We start from the raw sequence: 16,062 nt of genomic DNA on the forward strand, positions 1-16,062 counted from the left end.
AATTTGGATCTTACCCTGCTCCCCATGACTAGTATCCAAGTAGGTCGCTTGCGTGCTCACTTTCACTCTTCAATTGAAAATGCAAATTGTGATTATAAAAACTCATTAGAAAGAAAAGAAAGAAAGCAAGAAAGAAAGCGACCTCCGTCCATCTCCTCCGTCAGGAACACGCAGCTCGTCAAAACGAGCCATCGCCTTCCTTCTCTTTCGAGAATTCTCACTTCCTCTTCGGGCACGGGCAGCTCGCCATCCATCTGAGGTTTCCTTATTTTTATTTTAAGGGAGGGAAAAAAAAGAAGAAGAAGAAGAAGAAGAAGAAGAAGCGCCAGCCTATCTCTCGGAATGTTTTCCCGAAAAAAGTTCATGAAATCAGGAATCTGCGAATAAACTTCCCCACAAAAGAAAGGAAAAGATACATTAAAACTTATAACATTACACTTGTGAAGCAGATGATATTGTCTTTCTTCTGCCCGTCAGATAGAAAAGCTGTAACATTGGGTTATATTTCATTAGTTACAAGGACACGTGAACAACATGTCCGCATGAAACTGTGATCCCTAACAGGATTCTTTTCGAATGCATCAAGCGGCTCTCTCACACACCACGTAGCTCCTGGGATTGATCGTGATGCTCTTAGTGCAGTTGTCAGTCTTATATATGCCCACCAGCCGATCAGCCAACTCAAACATATTGTTTCTGAGGCTGCAGATTGTTTTCAGGTTAAGGCGCAACAAATCAGATGCTGAATAAGATATCGAGATCTATAAAAGTACTAGTTGCTGATTTTTGAGTTGGCTGCTGTACCTTATGATTATGAACTGGGCATCCTTTGTGCGGTCCTTCACGTAGTGTCCCACAATAGAAACGTTCTTGAAGTCTAAAGAAATACAACAAAAACATGAATCGATAAATACGAAGAGAACTCCATACAGGGGTAGAAAGAAAGAGAAAAAAGGATTTTGTCGGTCCATGAGAAGTACCTAGAGCAGCATCGATCTCATCCATGACATATAGAGGAGTAGGCTTGTAATGATGAAGGGCAAACACAAGAGCCAACGAGCTGAGAGTCTGAATAATATAAGGAGATTGAAACATTAAATTGGCGACCATTGAAGTTGAGAATTTCTGGAGAAGAGCATAATTCAGAAATTGAATTTAATGGTTCTGGAAAGTGGAAAGGGCTCCCAATTTTCTGTTTTGCTTCTTTTTTTTTTCCCGAGAAATGTCTCAGGAGACAAAACAGATCTTTCAGACTTGTCGAAAAACGCCCATTTTTTAAAGTGGAATCCTACACTGGCAGCTACACATGACCGTATATTACCTTTTCACCACCAGATAAATTAGCTATGTTCTTCCAGCTCTTCTTTGGAGGCCTGACACTGAAGACAACTCCTTCTGAGAAGGGGTCCAAAGAGTCGACCAGCTCGAGTTCCGCATCACCTCCCAGTGTGATCATCTGTTTGACATCCGAAAGGCATAAGATTTACAACAAATGGAAATCTCAAAATAAAATGACATCTTAATTATATACGAAAGGTATACACTCAACCTGGTACATTTCTTTTAATTTCAGAGATATTGTATTGAATCCTGCCATGAACTCGTCGAGTCTGCCATATATTCAGTTAACAAACAGATAAAATGTTAAAAGAGATCAACACGGAAATTATAAATACAATTGCATATGCATACCTTTTCTTTCTCCAGTCATCATATTGCTTCTTCACATCATCACGCTGTTGAGTAACCATGTTAAGATCCTCTACGCGTTCGTTATACAGAGTTGCTTTCTTCCGGTACCTGTAACACGGAGTAGGATTAGAAGAGAGCTTGAGTAGACCAAGTGAATAATATGGTATCCTACTCTGATATCGAGTCAAGATTAGGACTCAATTCTTTCAGTTGTGCTTCCAACAATGCAACCATTTCAAGCGCCCTTCTCAAATCACAAGCTTCGGTGAGAGATTTATCGGTGAGAGTAGCCTGAAGCTTCTCCGGATCCACTAAATCTTTATGGATCCTAGAACCACAAGCATGAAACTCTGTTAGAATATCCCAACAACTCCATTTGAAACAAACTTCTAGGCACTGCTTTCTCAAGGACCAACTTACTGTTCCATGTGCTTTGTGAGAGACGCTTGCAGATCGTCAAGCTTTTTTGTGTAACCCCTTCCCTTCAACTCCAACTCTTTATACGCTTTCTTCATGTCTTGCAGTTTGTACTCGGCATCAACCTAAAGAGAACTAGGAATCGCTGACTTAATATATAGAGAGGGTTTTTTTTTTTTTTTTTTGGGGGGGGGGGGGGGGGGGGGGGGGGGAGGAGGGAATTGCCAGTACTGATGCCACATCTCAGTTACCTGTGAAGCACGCAACTCATTGACAATTTTTTTCTCCTGCTCGTACTCGGATTTCGCTTTATCCAGTACTTCACGATGCTGATCAATAAGCTGAAAAAAGAAAATTATTAAAAAAATTGATAAATCAACAATGCAATTAATAGCCGAACATAGTTTGTGTTTTAACAAAAGCTGTAAGCACTTGGCGTAATGGTTTCAGGTTCTGAAATAGAGAGACCAATCAAACCTCTTCTGTTTTTCGGTAATTTTCTTGAACTTTGAAGGCCTTCTCTTCTAATTCTTTGAAAACCAATCGTAACTTCTCCTTCTCCTCCATGATTCGATCTTTCTCCTTTTTGGCTTCCTCCAATCCCTTGGTTAATTTCTTTATCATTTTTTGGCCAGTCTCTATCTGAACCTTGTGCCGGTTGATCTCTGTTCTATCTTTAGCAATATTCTGATGTGTGATGACAAGTCAGCATAGACAATGGAATTTCATAATTCATATAGGTGAAAAAAATTCAATACTATACTTACAGATTGGATCCCAGCAACCTTTGACTTCTGGAGTTTCAATTTTTCACCCCCAGCGTTTTCTATCTTCTGTTGAAGCTCTGTCGCCTGAAAACAAGAATTATCAGGGGGAAGAAGAGCATTGAATTAAAGGAAACATAACAGTCTCGGTTCTATATGTGATTTCCTCCAAGAAAGGCACTGAGTGTAAAGGCGTATTGCACATACAATCTCTTTCAGTTTTTTAGACCCTTGAATCAACGTATCAATTTCCTTTTCTTCAGCGGCAATGACTTTCTTGAGCTCTTCCAGCCTAGCAAGTTCATCCTTCTTCGGTCGGGATGCTGCTTCAAGGGAACCAAGTTGTTTCTCAAGGTAACTGTGCTGGGAGTGCAGACTTTCAATCTGTACAAAGATACAATTTTGGACGACCCCATATCAATAAATGCAATCAGTGAGACACCAGCTTTAAAATGGATTAGTACCTCCTTTTCACTTTTGGCCAACTCCATCTTGAGCTGCCCTAGCTTTTTCTCTGAGGATTGCCACTTCCTCACTGCATCTGCGATTTTTTGCCTGAGGCTGCTCAGTTTTTCTGATAAACCTGAAAGCTCATTCTCGGCATTTCCAATGGCCTCTGCAGACACACTTGCTGATCGAATGGATGTTCCCATCTTTCCACCACGCGGTTTATTTCCTCCTCCACTCATGGTTCCAGATTTTTCAAACAGTGCCCCATCCAGTGTTACCACACGCCTAAATTCTTTATTTCCACTGTAGGCAATCCGTGTTGCCTGCAATTACAAGAGAGATGCCATCAGACGACATGACAAAGCATGAAGAATAGTGGAGAGTAGTCTGTATCTGCAGCACTCATACAATATTTGAAAGAGGAGCTCAATTTCAATCATGAAATATATTTTCATGTACTCAAAGTAAGCCCAGAGAGTAAAACTTAAAGCAGAAGAGGAAGATAAAGAACTAGGAACAAATCCAAATGTAGACTAGTGATAGATGTACCTGGTCTAGACTATCCGTGACAACAGTATTCCGGAGTGCAGCATAAAATGCTAGTTTCATTCTCTCATCCTGGACTTTGATCAGATCAAATAGACGAGGAACTCCCTCCGGAGGGTTTACCTTCTCCTTCAACTTAGGAAGAAGATCAAGTTGCTTCTCCTGGATAACAAATGAACCGCTTTCATCTATCAGATGCTTTGAGAAGAGAGGCCAAGCACATAGCTCCATTAAAGATTATTTGTTTCATTCAAAAGTGTCCTGTAACACCAGATGTTTCATGCATGCTGAGGCAGTAGTCCAGTTTTTCAACGGTAGTACTTTTAAACTTAAAACAAGGATTGAACAAAAAACATGAAAGAGATAAAAGAACAAGGAAAAAAAAAAGAGGAAAGGAGTGGGTTAAAGGCTTTGCCAGTGCTATTTCAACTTGAATATTTCAGGTGTCTTCTGAGTTGGCCTGCCAAATAAGGTTTGGTATAATAACACTAACAAGTAATCACTACCAATATCATGAAAGTTGCAACACCGAGGTTCTCCCTCCGCAGTAGCTCTACACATGCTTGGGCTGCACTAGTCGTCTCCACAACAATATAATCAAGTCCAGGACATGCTGTTGATACAGCAATGTCATATTTAGCTGCAATAGTGAAACCAGTTGGAAACAGTAAGACTAAGATGGGTCACTAGGAACAATTTACATGAAATAATTTATACGTCCTACCTAGAAAAACCCATATTACTACAAAAATCTAAATTCCAAATTGATAAAACTTTCTAAGAATGAAAAAGTCAAACTAATAGGGGAAAACTAAAGCTGCCATTGTTTCAATCATAAAAGACTAACCATCAATAGCTCCTAAATCACCCATTCGCCCATAGATTCCCTCTATTCGATTTGACTGCTTGGCCTGCAAAATTGCTTTCAAAACTGATCCCTGACTCTTCTCGGAATCCATAATGGATTTGAGTTCTGCAAGCTTTTCTCTAGCAGCTTGTTCAAGCGGTATTAGTGCTTCTTGTTCTCTGATGCATTCCTGCAAAATGCTTAAAATATGTGACATGCATTTATGGTGCAAGACAGTCTATAGAATAGAGTGTAAAATCAAGAACCTCTTCCAGCTTTCGAGCTTCAGATGCTTCTTGTTTTGTCCTTTCTATTTCTCCTTGAATATTTGCAGTTCTTTCACTTCTTTCAGCAACCTTGCCCGTTATGTCATCCATCTGCTTTCGAGCATCTTTGAACGCAGCACGACCAGCTTCATGCTGGAAGAGTGATAAACACATACTGTCAACCCTTTAATTTAAACAAAAAAATTTCAATACTAGATGGCTTCAGTCAAATTGAAACCAGATCCTCTTATAATGCTGAAATTGTATTGGAAGCGAAATCAAGCCAATATAAATGGGATTTGCCAATAATTCAATTCCATTGAGATTGAGATATTATGTAAAATATCTCGTTTTAAATGCAGCAAAACATAAACAAGTAAATTTGGTAAGTGACAGGTATTGACATCACCTTCTCAGACAGAAGCTTGCTTTCAGTACATGCAACTTCAAGCTTTCCCTTATGCTCAATTAGTTGTATCTCCCAAGGTTCTAGTTCAGCACGAACCTTTGCAAGATCAGAACGGTATCTCTCAGTTTCAACTGCATTGAGCAACCCATTAGAAGAGTAAATCTTTGGAAATTTTTACTAGCAAAGCTCATGCAAGCTTGGGAGAACAAAATTAACGTCCGACAAAGAAATATAGGCAGGGAATAGATAGGGGTCAATATATAACTCCACCTCTACAGTACGAATTTCTGCGGTCATTTTGACGCTAAATCCTAAGCATCAAAGGCGTCAATGTGGTGGGTATTCAGCATAAATGAAGTTTCTCCTTTTTATTTATTTACACAAATCCCGTAAAATTTGTATGGGATAGCATAATAATCTTTCAATTCAATAGTTATCCAAAAAAAAAATTCAGTTCATACCCTTTTCAGATCAAAGAACATGAAGAGTTCAGAGTTTTTCCTTATATCAACGTACTTTCCAGTGCATATTGCAGAATTTTTATTTTTATTTTTCATTTTAAAAAGGACAAATCAAAATTTTAGTGTAGTAGCATCAGCACCTTTAGCATTCTCTTTGATTTCCTCCAGCACTGTTTCTTCATCAGCCAACGAACTTTCCAATTTCGGTACATTTTCTTCAAGCTTGGGTATCATAATTGTTGAATCTTCACATCCCTTTTGTAACTCTTCAATCTTTGTTGAATCCTACAGCGAGCACAAATTGAAACGCGTGCATGAATCTAATGCAACTAAACTAATTATCTACTTACCTTTTCAATTTTATCGTCGAGTTTTTTGATCTTTTGCTTCTTGTGCTTCAAGTCCTCACGGTATTTGACATCTTGCCGTTCAAATTCCTTAAAGTCTTCCTTACAAATTCTTAGGGTATTATCCAATTCCTGTTCATGCATAGCACATTTCAGGATGAGAAGTTGAAATGCGGCGATATATGAGAAAAAGTAACGGTGCTTTCCATGAACTGCATACCTCTTGCCTTTTCATGTACTTGTTGTGAACAGCCTCGAGCTCCTTCAGTTTTTCATTGCTTTGCTGAATTTTCTCCCTAGATAACAAGACAGACCAATATGACTGAAACTTTTATACTCTTGAATAAAGATATAGAGAGCATACGTATGAACAAAAATTGAAAGTACCTTTCACTTTTAAGTTTCTCTTCCATACTGGACATTGTTTCTCCCACTTCCATCATCTTGGCGTCAGTATCTTCACAGGCCAATCTAGTGGCTTTCTCTTGCCATTTCAGCAATGATAACTCCTTGAGCATGTATACTTCTGCTTCATTTTTTCCATCCTGGAGCACACAATTGTATCGATGAACAGTTGACATAGTCTAATATGCACTAAAAAAGTAAAAATGCACGGTGGATACCTCTAAGTTGTCTCTTTCTTTTTCAGCTAACTTCACCATTTGCACCACCCCAGATCTCTTCTCATTCAAAGACTCCAGCCTGAGAATAAATAATTCAGTGACTTGTACATTCAGTTCTTGCTAGCAATATTTTAGACCAGAGAGACAAAGAAGGGTATGCATATAGTTGGTCCCCTGACTGAAGAATAGGAACTACAACACTCAGATTCTAGTGCAATCATGCAACCAAATGCAGGATACAATTTAGAGTCAACAATATCATCCATTTTGTCAACTTTAAAGTTCTTAGACGATGACACCTAATTTTTTTCATGAAGAATCAATAACTTGTTATTTCATAAGCTATTCTCCAAGAGATATCATAGTTTTTCCTCTCCTGGTTTGGCATAGTAACTGTTGCAACTTGGACCTTTATGACTATAGCAGATGACAATGGATGCACCAGCAAACTGAAACTTTGCTAAGATGAGGAACTCACTCCTTATATGATTCATCAATTTTTTCAACGTATTTGTTGGTGCCAATTATGTCTTCCAGATATTCAAGAAACCCTTCATCATGTGGTCCCTGAGCCTTTGGTTTCATCAGTGAGATTTGCTCAACTTCACCCTGATAAGACCAAAAAGAAGATTTTGAATAATGAAGAAAAGGCTATCCTTCAATTTATTTTTCCACACTAGAATTACTGAACCTGGAGAATCAAAAAACGGTTATTGTCCAAGTCTACTCCTTTTCCTTTGAGCAAGCGGGTGACCTCGGTAAAGTTACTTGAACGGTCATTAATGTAGTACTTGGAGGAGTTGTCACGAAAGGCAACTCGTGTGATCGCAAAATCACTTCCAGGTACAGCTTCATATTCTTCATCATCCTGCAATTTTATAAAATAAAAAGTTTCACAGAACAAAAAGTTGAAATTGCAAACATTGCTCGTATGAAACTTAGAGAAAACTTTGGCTGACTAACAACACAGACATGAGCTTCACACTAAAACTAGCTCATTCAAGGTTGGAGCAATTCTTTAAGACATTATCTACGACATGGCAATCAAATTATCCTTCTCCCAGTTCAAAATCAAATTGGGAGGAAGATTGATCAGAAAATATTACCAGATCAACGATTTCCTGGAAGTGAACAGAAACACCAGCACTGTCGAGGTTCTGGTGATTTGTTGAATTATGGATGAGCTCTGACACTTTGTTGAGCCTCATCTGAGCAATGACAATTCAAGATGCAATTACAGCTGCCACTAACTTAACAGTTATCCCAGTGGGCAAGCTCATAATCGATCCAAATTCAAAGCAAGCGGTCATATCGATTGAAGAAAGTACCTGCTTTGCTCGTTTACCGAACACAAAAAGCATCGCATCTATCACATTGCTCTTTCCGCTCCCGTTCGGGCCAACAACAGCTGAAAAGCTCTGCATCCACAAACAACAATCAAGCGTGACTCTCAATCCCCATGGAAGAGCTCCTAATTAGCTAAAGGAACACAGACTCCGAACTTATGCTTCTGTCTTTCCTCACAGCTCAACATTTCGCATTACAGCTAAAGGGAAAATAGATTACAGGAGAGTAGAAAACAGAGACGGAGAGACAAAGCCGCACCTTGTGGAATGGTCCAACACGCTGTTCACCAGCGTAGGACTTGAAGTTCCTCATGACCATTTCTCTGATAAACAGCCTCGGCGAGCCTTTCCCCTTAGATGGCCTTGCCTGCGGAGACGGGGACTTGCTGGCCGGGGAATCGCGCGGCAGCTCCATCCCCTTGTCCATTCAACTAACCGGAACTCGCTGAATCACCCTGACTTCCACCGACTGAAAGCTTCTCCAGCTGCCGATTCAGTCGCTGTGGTCTCCGAGTAAGAGAACCAGCAGAAGCTTCGAGCTCCGATCAATGGTTCCTCTGTCCGTCGATCTGCCAGTGAGATTTGGGAGGGAATTTGTTTCAGTTCAGGGCGGGAAAATGAAATCAGACGAGGCTCCTTTTTAAAATTGAAGGGTCTCGTTGGGCCTAATGGGCCCATGAGGCCCATCTTTTAGGAGTTGGCCCAGCTCGTGTACTATATATATCGCCCCAATTTTTTGTTTTTTTTTTTATAAGTACCCCAATTTTTTGTTATGGCTGCACGCAAGTATCCTGACGTCATTAATCTGTCGCGCATGTATACTTTTCGTTTAATTGAAAAAAGAAGGTGAATCGATTTAAGTTATTTAACATTTATTTCTTTTAAATAAAATCTTTAATTCGAATTTTGTGAATGAAATAAAATTCACACTGAAAAAATTTTACCAATTAATGAACCGACGCTGCTCAAACTGAATTATTGAAATCAAAATCTACAATAAAAGGGCAAATAATAGTGATATAAGAATTTTGAAGCCGTGAGAAACCGAACCGTTACTATATCGAATCAAAATAAGATACGAAAGGAAGAGCGAAATAAATGAAACACGCCATACTAGAATCGATACAATTGCGCATCTTACACTGAATAAACACTAGGGATAACTTCAGTAATGTACGTACACGATGATGAAAGATTTACATAGCAAATTTCATATTTAATCTCATAGAATCTCCCGCTATCGTGCAGTTGGCTGTGCAACAGACTCGTCAATCGAGAGGCAGTGCTCGGTCCCCGCAATGTCATACTGACCCGTATTGAGTGAGGAATGGCCTGAGTTCCGAGACATGTCATCGGACAGACCCTCCCTCGCCACCAGAGCCGCTCGTTCTATCAGGATTGCATCCTGAATCTCCTTGAGGACTTCAGAGATCGAGGGCCTCATGTGCCCGTGGGGCTGGACACACATCAGTGCCTTCTCTGCAATCTTCCACATCGACTGGATATCGTAATCGTCCCTCAGGTTCGGGTCAATTATGCCCTGAATGTCCCCACTCTCAATGTGTAACTTCGCCTGAAAGCGGAAACGAGTAAGTACGGCTTTCACTTTATTCTTCTTAATTTGAGGAACTAAGGAGAATATCCAGGACTAACCCATTGGACTATGTTGCGGCAGTTCACTCCGAAGCTCTCGTTTGAAATTGCTTCTCGACCAGATATTAGCTCAAGGAGTATAACACCAAAACTGTACACGTCACTCTTATCCGTCAACTGCTGCGAGATATAGTACCTGTCACATGATAAAAAGCAAGTTTTCTGAAGCTAATCCCTTGCATCACAAGGATCAGTATAACGGGCCTAATGATACGAATAGGAACTGGGAAATTGCTCACTCTGGATCCAAATATCCAACGGTTCCACGAACAATGCTTGAGACATGGGAGACTCCATCAACTGCAGATTTCGACAGGCCGAAGTCTGAAACTTTCGCCATCATGTTCTTGTCAAGGAGAATATTGCTGCTCTTCAGATCTCGGTGTATGATTGCAGGGGTGCATCCCGTGTGAAGGTACTCGATCCCTGAGCAGAAGTATGATTTTGTTTCAATTGCAATGCGGATTAAAGATCTAGAAAGAAAGATGAAACAATAATACTCCTCTTCTGTTGATAAGTACGACCTCTCGAAGCATCTTCAGCGATCTCGAGACGCTTGATCCAATTGATGCCCCTTCGATTTGACAGGGGACCAACTGCATATTTTGCATCAGAAAATCAGAAGTTACTTTCCCAGATTCGTTAGGATTGAAAAATTCGTGATGACTCTGAATACCAAACGTACTGTAGAGGTGCTCTTTGAGGGTCCCGTTGTGCATGAACTCATAGACGAGCATATTTCGCCCACATTCTTGGCAGTACCCTAGGAACTGTACCAGATTCCTGTGGTGTATTCTCGATAGAAGCGTCACCTAAATCAAAAAACGAATCCATTATTCCTAATGCAGTCGAAAGAAACTTTGCCCAGCCCCACTTCTCAAAGTCATAACTAGATACCTCATTCGAAAATTCACGCTTTCCTTGGTACGAATCATTTGTCAGGACTTTTACTGCGATCTCCCTTCCATCTTTCAGCTTTCCATAGTACACAACTCCAAATCCACCGGAGCCGATTTTCTTCTCAAAATTTTTCGTGGCATCTTCAATCTCAGAAAGCATGAAGCAATGCGCAGCTTCTGCAGGAGGATCTTTGAAGGTAGAAGCCAGCCGCTGAGATTGTATGGTATGTTTAAGTTCACCTGAAACAATTAATGTAAGAGAAAAGGAGTTCATAAAACACAGCGAAGGATCATCTGTATCCTCGAGCTCGACATTTAATAGTGGTACCTTGGTTGGAATATCTGGTCTTCCGTTTGATAATGTATAGGCACAAAGCTATTGTAACTAGTAGGAGACTAACAGCACCTACTGATGCACCCACAGTGATTTTAGTCTGGCTCTTTTTTTCCTCTAAGCGAAGTCCAGGATTTCCCGTGAAGCTGTGAAGAGCCAATATGATGAGTTACAAACAAGATAGGTTGGAATTTAGTTCCCAAACACATAATATTATAAGATTCTTCCAGGTCGAATCAATCAAAAGGAAAACCATTGGTAGTGATGAACATGAAGAAACCAATGTCTGTGATAAGACTATCTCCTAGAAAAATCTCATTCAGGCCATTCTAGATACAATTTCTTTTTCTTAATGCCGCAGGTTTCAAGAGACGAGTCAAAAGTGATACCCACTTGAAAGCCAAGCTTTTCCCGTTTAAACCAGATGGCACCTTCCCTGACAGTATATTGTTCTGCACATACCTGCAAAAGTTTAAGTCCAAGCAAAGTTAAAGCTTTGTCTTCAGCAGGCAGTGAATTTCGAAAAGAAACGGTGGAAATCTCTCAAACAGTAAGAACTATAAAGAAGAAATTACAAGTACATTTCTAGTTCTTCGAAACTTACAGCTCTTTCAAACTGGGTAACTTCAGCAAAGACGAAGGCAGCTCGCCGGTCAACTTGTTGTTCTCTAAGTGACTGAATGGGAGAAATTCAGGATGACTTTTAGATATTGCAAAATGTAGAGCCAAGAGAAGTTACGAAAACTTACATGATGCTCAAGTCCACACACGAAGAGAAATCAGGTATTGAACCAGTTAGCGAATTCCCATCGAGCCATCTTCAGAAGAAAAAAGAATGATTATGCATTTGCCTGCTTTCAACGTTAAGGGCATTCATTAATTGAACCATAAACATGATAAAGAGATCCACTTCAAACTTACAACTCGACCAGGCCAGTCAACTTCGTAAATGCGAGAGGAATATTTCCAGTCACGTTCTTACTGGACAATATTCTGCCAAAGATTAAAATGAGAAATGAAAAGTAAGCAGGACCATAGATGAAATTTTTACAACACTCATTGTATTGAATCTATTGATCTTAACTTCGTAGCTCCAAGGAAACAAACTCATTCTAGGTAAAATAAATGCAGGATAATCGTCTTTTGAACCCCAAAGCTCCATCTTTGGTCCATTTCACATTCTGAAAATTACATATCATCTCTCTGTATCTTAAAAACTTCGGATTTGGTCCAAACGTCATCCTCAATTTTACATATTACCAATATTGCATGCTGAGGTTTTAAAGTAAAGTCCGATGTGCCCGAGCTCTCGGTAAAAGTTATGGTGTGCACATAGGAGAAAGTGAAATTACGGATTTGTATTTATAGGCTCACTGAAAAAGTCTCAGCTGACAAGTGGAGTGAAGGTGAAAATCTAGAAATTTTCCCAAATAAATAGTATAAGAAGATGAACCTTTACATTGCAGTTACCCGTGGAGCGGGTTCTGTGTTGCACTGAACCCACGACCATGGAACCGGAAGGCACGGATCCCCCCCTTCTTGTGCCCAAAGAGCCGGTAAGTAGGACGGTAGTGCACCAGCAATAACTGCAACTGCAACACCATACAAAAACTCTTCAGGAACTCCAACAAAATGTTAAGAAATAATCTTTACTTACTTTTGAAATTTGTGAAGTTCAACATGGAAACCGCCATAGAGGTTAATTACAAGCATTGACACATAAAATATGAACTAAAGAAATCAACTGGGATACTGACCATCAAGAGAACCATAGATCTTCTGCAGATACTTGTTTATTTCCATGGCATTCAAGAGTGGGCCCTTGGAAGAATCGGATGTCTTGCCAAACCTAAATGATAGTACAAATGGGAAGGACAAATTGACAAATCCTGGCTCATAAAGGCGATATTTACCCTGAGCATTTTCCATGATGTTAACAACCGCTTTGCTGATATCAGGAGCACCAGGAAGCACGAGCCTAAACTTCCTCGTCTCGTCGGGAGCTAAGTCCTCGATTTCTGCAAAGTAAGAGTAGGCCCACCCAGCACCGGGAAAACCATCCAAGTTCAATCGATAAGTCAAGGAACCATTTGTTCCGACCACTGCTGTCTGCATGACTTTCTCGGGAGGCCTTTCATCTCGGTTTACATCGATGGGCTGTTGAGTTGACACTTTTTTGGTTCCGGCGGCCACATCTACGAGGTAATTAGCTTTCTTCAGAGAGTCAGACTCCCATATTCTATCAAACGGATCATCTGGATACCTACACTCGTAATCACGACAAGAGTTCGTACAAGATGTTATTTATCAAATTTCTTTAACCTGCAGATCGTTTCTTTAACAAATATCTAAAACGAATAAAGTCACAACATGCTAAATTATGGACTGTGAGTGTGACGTCAAGGCCGTTCTAGCACCGAGAGTGCCCCATTTCATATTAAAAGAGTCCATGCAAGCTTTCTGGGACCAATCTCATGTCTCTTAAAAAAATTTTAAAACAAGTTGAAGAGACAGGAAGCTAATTCAATAATCCTGATAGGAAGTGTTTCTGCCACGAATTGCTGATATGTGAGATGTTGTTTCCTGCTTTTATCGCCATATCATAAATGCAGCATTCTTTGTTTATGAGGAGTTTGAGGGCAACCAGGGGTGCTGATTATTCAATCACTGTCACAAAAACAAACTCCGACATACTAAGATACCTGACTGGATCAACGCTGTCTGCCCCGAAATTGATCCTTGCAGAGATACCAAGGTAAAACTGCTCCTCAAAGTCAGTATAGTACATCGAGCCATTGAATTGGCGGAGCTCAAGGGTAGATATGAAAGGCTTCCCCGTAGTAGCATTAGATAAACACACGCTAACAGTAGGATCCAAGGCCAGGAATATGAGCTCCCGCATCTCTATAGTAGTAGCATCAGATATGACAATCGTTGACCAGAAAGTGGGCCCAAGGGAGAGATCGAACTTGGGATAGACATTATTGTCGTCGAAGTTCCCATACAAGAATGTCGCCCTTATGAGATACCTCGTCCTAGTCGTCACATTGAGGGTGTAGCAATACTTCCGGTTATCGATGGGGAATTGCCTAAGAGTCTTGTACTGCGTCCTCGTCTCGTTCGCCACAGATATGTTAGTTGTTTCCCCAAAGGCAAACTGATTATCAGGGATCCACTCAAGACCAAGCTCATCTGTGAAACTCGCCTCGCCCCCACAGTCGATACTTACAAAACCTGAGTAGCAACACTATGTTATATATCATCCAAATAAAGCAAACTCATCCGAAATGACCCTTAATAGCTGACTCATTCAGGGTATTCAAGAACTCGCGAATGGCGATCAAGGGCAAGGAGTAGATGGCAAAAGGTCAATTCTGCTTGCATAAGCAATTTATTGTCTTTTTTTTGGCCAAAACTAATTAAAGAAAATTTTGTTTGGACAGTTATTTACAGTCTGTTCCCAGCAATTTCGATTTTTAATGAGGAAGTCTCCTCCTCCTGCTGCTACTGCCATAGTAAAGCAAATTATTCTTAAAACTTCAGCTAACTAGAGAATTCAAAAATAATAAGATAAAAACAGTATTGGGCTTCAAAGATGCATCAGATAACCATAAAAGTTCACTGCTTGGACTGAACAGCCACGGGATTCATAATCCAAGCTCTCTAGTATTCTGAACATCAACAGATTCCAGACTCAAAATTTTCTGAAATCTATTTCTGAACTCAGCCGGTGAAGTATTCGAGCTCAAAATCGAGATTTTCAGCTCTAACTTCAACTAAGAATGAAGAAAGAAGAAGACAATGAGAGAGAGAGAGAGAGAGAGAGAGAACCTGGCACTTGAGCAGAGCAAGAGCTGATGAGCAGAAGGGGAAGGAAGAAGGAGGAGGAGATGAGAGACCAGAAGCCGAACCCCTTCCCCATCTGCAGAGAGAGAGAGAGAAGCAAACACTGGCGAGATGAGATGTGGTTAGAGAGAGACAGAGAGAGAGTTCGCATCAAATGAACAGAAACGGAGGAACCAGGAGCTACCCTGTTTTCCAACAAAGAGTAAAGTTAGCAACAAAAGAAAAGAAAGAAAGAAACATTAAAGAAGGAAAAGAAAGAATCGGACCAGAGAACGATTCTCGCTTTTGTCCCTGAGGATCGAAAAGGAGCAGCTTTACAGGAAGAACGACACAGAGACAGCAGAGACACGGAGCTCTGAGTTGAACGGTGGTGGCGGAAGTTGGACTCAGGCAAGAGTCAAGAGAGATGGGAACTGTATATGGAGCTAGCTAAAGCCTAATGGGTCGCCATCGCAAATGGGAGCAGAAGCTCAGGAGCTCTCGTTTCACATTTCCTGATAATAGAAGTGTGGAGCGAAGACAGAGAGAGAGAGAGAGAGAGAGAGAGAGAGGAGAGAACAGAGCAGAGCAGGACGAGGAGAGAGAAAGAGTGGGCAGTGTCAGCGAGCTGCTGACTATGGTGGACTGATTGCGGTTGCATGTTCCGTGTAGTGTGGACGCGCCCGCTGCCAATCCCTTTCACTCAATAATTCCAGGTCCCACCATCTTGTTAAGGTTAGGAATTTGGACAAATTATTGAGGTTATATATGGTAGTTTGTTTTCAGAGTTAAAATCACAAAAATTTTAACTTTAACTTTAACTCAACCTATTACACAACAAAAATACACATTTTCCAAGTCAACTTTAACTTTAACTCAACACACTATACAACATTTGTCCTTTTCCACAATCAAAATCAAAATTACTTTAACTCTAAAACCAAACGCCTCAATAATGTCCGATATCCATATACTATATATATCGTTGTAAAAAGAAATTAAAAAAAAAAAAGAGAGAGCGAGAGAAAATAGATGCTAATGCCATTTTATTTTTTCTGGTATTTGGTGAATCCGAGTGGATGACTGTACCACAACTCAATAGTTGTTTCGATTTTCGGCTTTATGAACTCGTAAGATATACATCATGTCGTGTTGAATCACGGATTGCGGTTTCGGGTCTATG

The 16,062-nt window shown here is 40.3% G+C and overlaps 2 protein-coding genes across 3 annotated transcripts; both read right to left on the reverse strand.

The window, feature by feature from the left end:
• Positions 1-335: 335 nt before the first annotated feature.
• LOC116206651 (structural maintenance of chromosomes protein 4) lies at positions 336-8,786 on the reverse strand. The gene is made up of 28 exons (XM_031539440.1): positions 8,428-8,786; positions 8,151-8,240; positions 7,929-8,030; positions 7,514-7,690; positions 7,301-7,431; positions 6,823-6,901; positions 6,587-6,744; positions 6,420-6,495; positions 6,203-6,331; positions 5,993-6,137; positions 5,392-5,522; positions 4,983-5,135; positions 4,717-4,906; positions 4,376-4,509; positions 3,873-4,031; positions 3,338-3,646; positions 3,081-3,257; positions 2,877-2,960; positions 2,587-2,796; positions 2,361-2,450; positions 2,113-2,234; positions 1,865-2,020; positions 1,693-1,800; positions 1,550-1,610; positions 1,322-1,456; positions 981-1,068; positions 805-877; positions 336-702 (listed from the first exon to the last, which is right to left on the reverse strand). Exons 1-28 carry the CDS (start codon positions 8,593-8,595, stop codon positions 582-584), a joined length of 3,756 nt encoding a protein of 1,251 aa, XP_031395300.1. The 5' UTR covers positions 8,596-8,786; the 3' UTR covers positions 336-581.
• Positions 8,787-9,201: 415 nt separating this feature from the next.
• LOC116207992 (probable LRR receptor-like serine/threonine-protein kinase At1g67720) lies at positions 9,202-15,482 on the reverse strand. Of its 2 annotated transcripts, none has more exons than XM_031541157.1 (16): positions 15,167-15,482; positions 14,886-14,976; positions 13,757-14,288; positions 12,812-13,317; positions 12,514-12,646; positions 11,976-12,047; positions 11,804-11,872; positions 11,659-11,730; positions 11,448-11,516; positions 11,049-11,200; positions 10,719-10,960; positions 10,507-10,633; positions 10,346-10,417; positions 10,061-10,247; positions 9,822-9,957; positions 9,202-9,741 (listed from the first exon to the last, which is right to left on the reverse strand). In XM_031541157.1, the coding sequence occupies exons 2-16, from the start codon at positions 14,974-14,976 to the stop codon at positions 9,406-9,408; spliced, it is 2,796 nt and encodes a 931-aa protein (XP_031397017.1). In that variant the 5' UTR covers positions 15,167-15,482; the 3' UTR covers positions 9,202-9,405. The 2 variants fall into 2 exon arrangements, with proteins under 2 accessions (XP_031397017.1, XP_031397016.1); XM_031541156.1 differs by having other exon boundaries at positions 14,886-15,085.
• Positions 15,483-16,062: the final 580 nt, after the last annotated feature.

This window comes from Punica granatum, chromosome 5, assembly GCF_007655135.1.
Source record: "Punica granatum isolate Tunisia-2019 chromosome 5, ASM765513v2, whole genome shotgun sequence".
NCBI lineage: Eukaryota > Viridiplantae > Streptophyta > Magnoliopsida > Myrtales > Lythraceae > Punica > Punica granatum.

Bases quoted from the DNA above. Each gene is read 5' to 3' on its own strand.
- LOC116206651 (XM_031539440.1), bottom strand. From the start codon at position 8,595: ATGGACAAGGGGATGGAGCTGCCGCGCGATTCCCCGGCCAGCAAGTCC. The intron at 6,138-6,202 runs GTAAGTAGATAA...TGCTCGCTGTAG, and splicing joins TCGACGATAAAATTGAAAAG to GATTCAACAAAGATTGAAGA. The intron at 3,647-3,872 runs GTACATCTATCA...TTGTAATTGCAG, and splicing joins TCACGGATAGTCTAGACCAG to GCAACACGGATTGCCTACAG.
- LOC116207992 (XM_031541156.1), bottom strand. From the start codon at position 15,051: ATGCGAACTCTCTCTCTGTCTCTCTCTAACCACATCTCATCTCGCCAG. The intron at 12,647-12,811 runs GTCAGTATCCCA...ATGGTGTTGCAG, and splicing joins GATCTATGGTTCTCTTGATG to TTGCAGTTATTGCTGGTGCA. The intron at 11,731-11,803 runs GTAAGTTTTCGT...TCTCCCATTCAG, and splicing joins TGTGTGGACTTGAGCATCAT to TCACTTAGAGAACAACAAGT.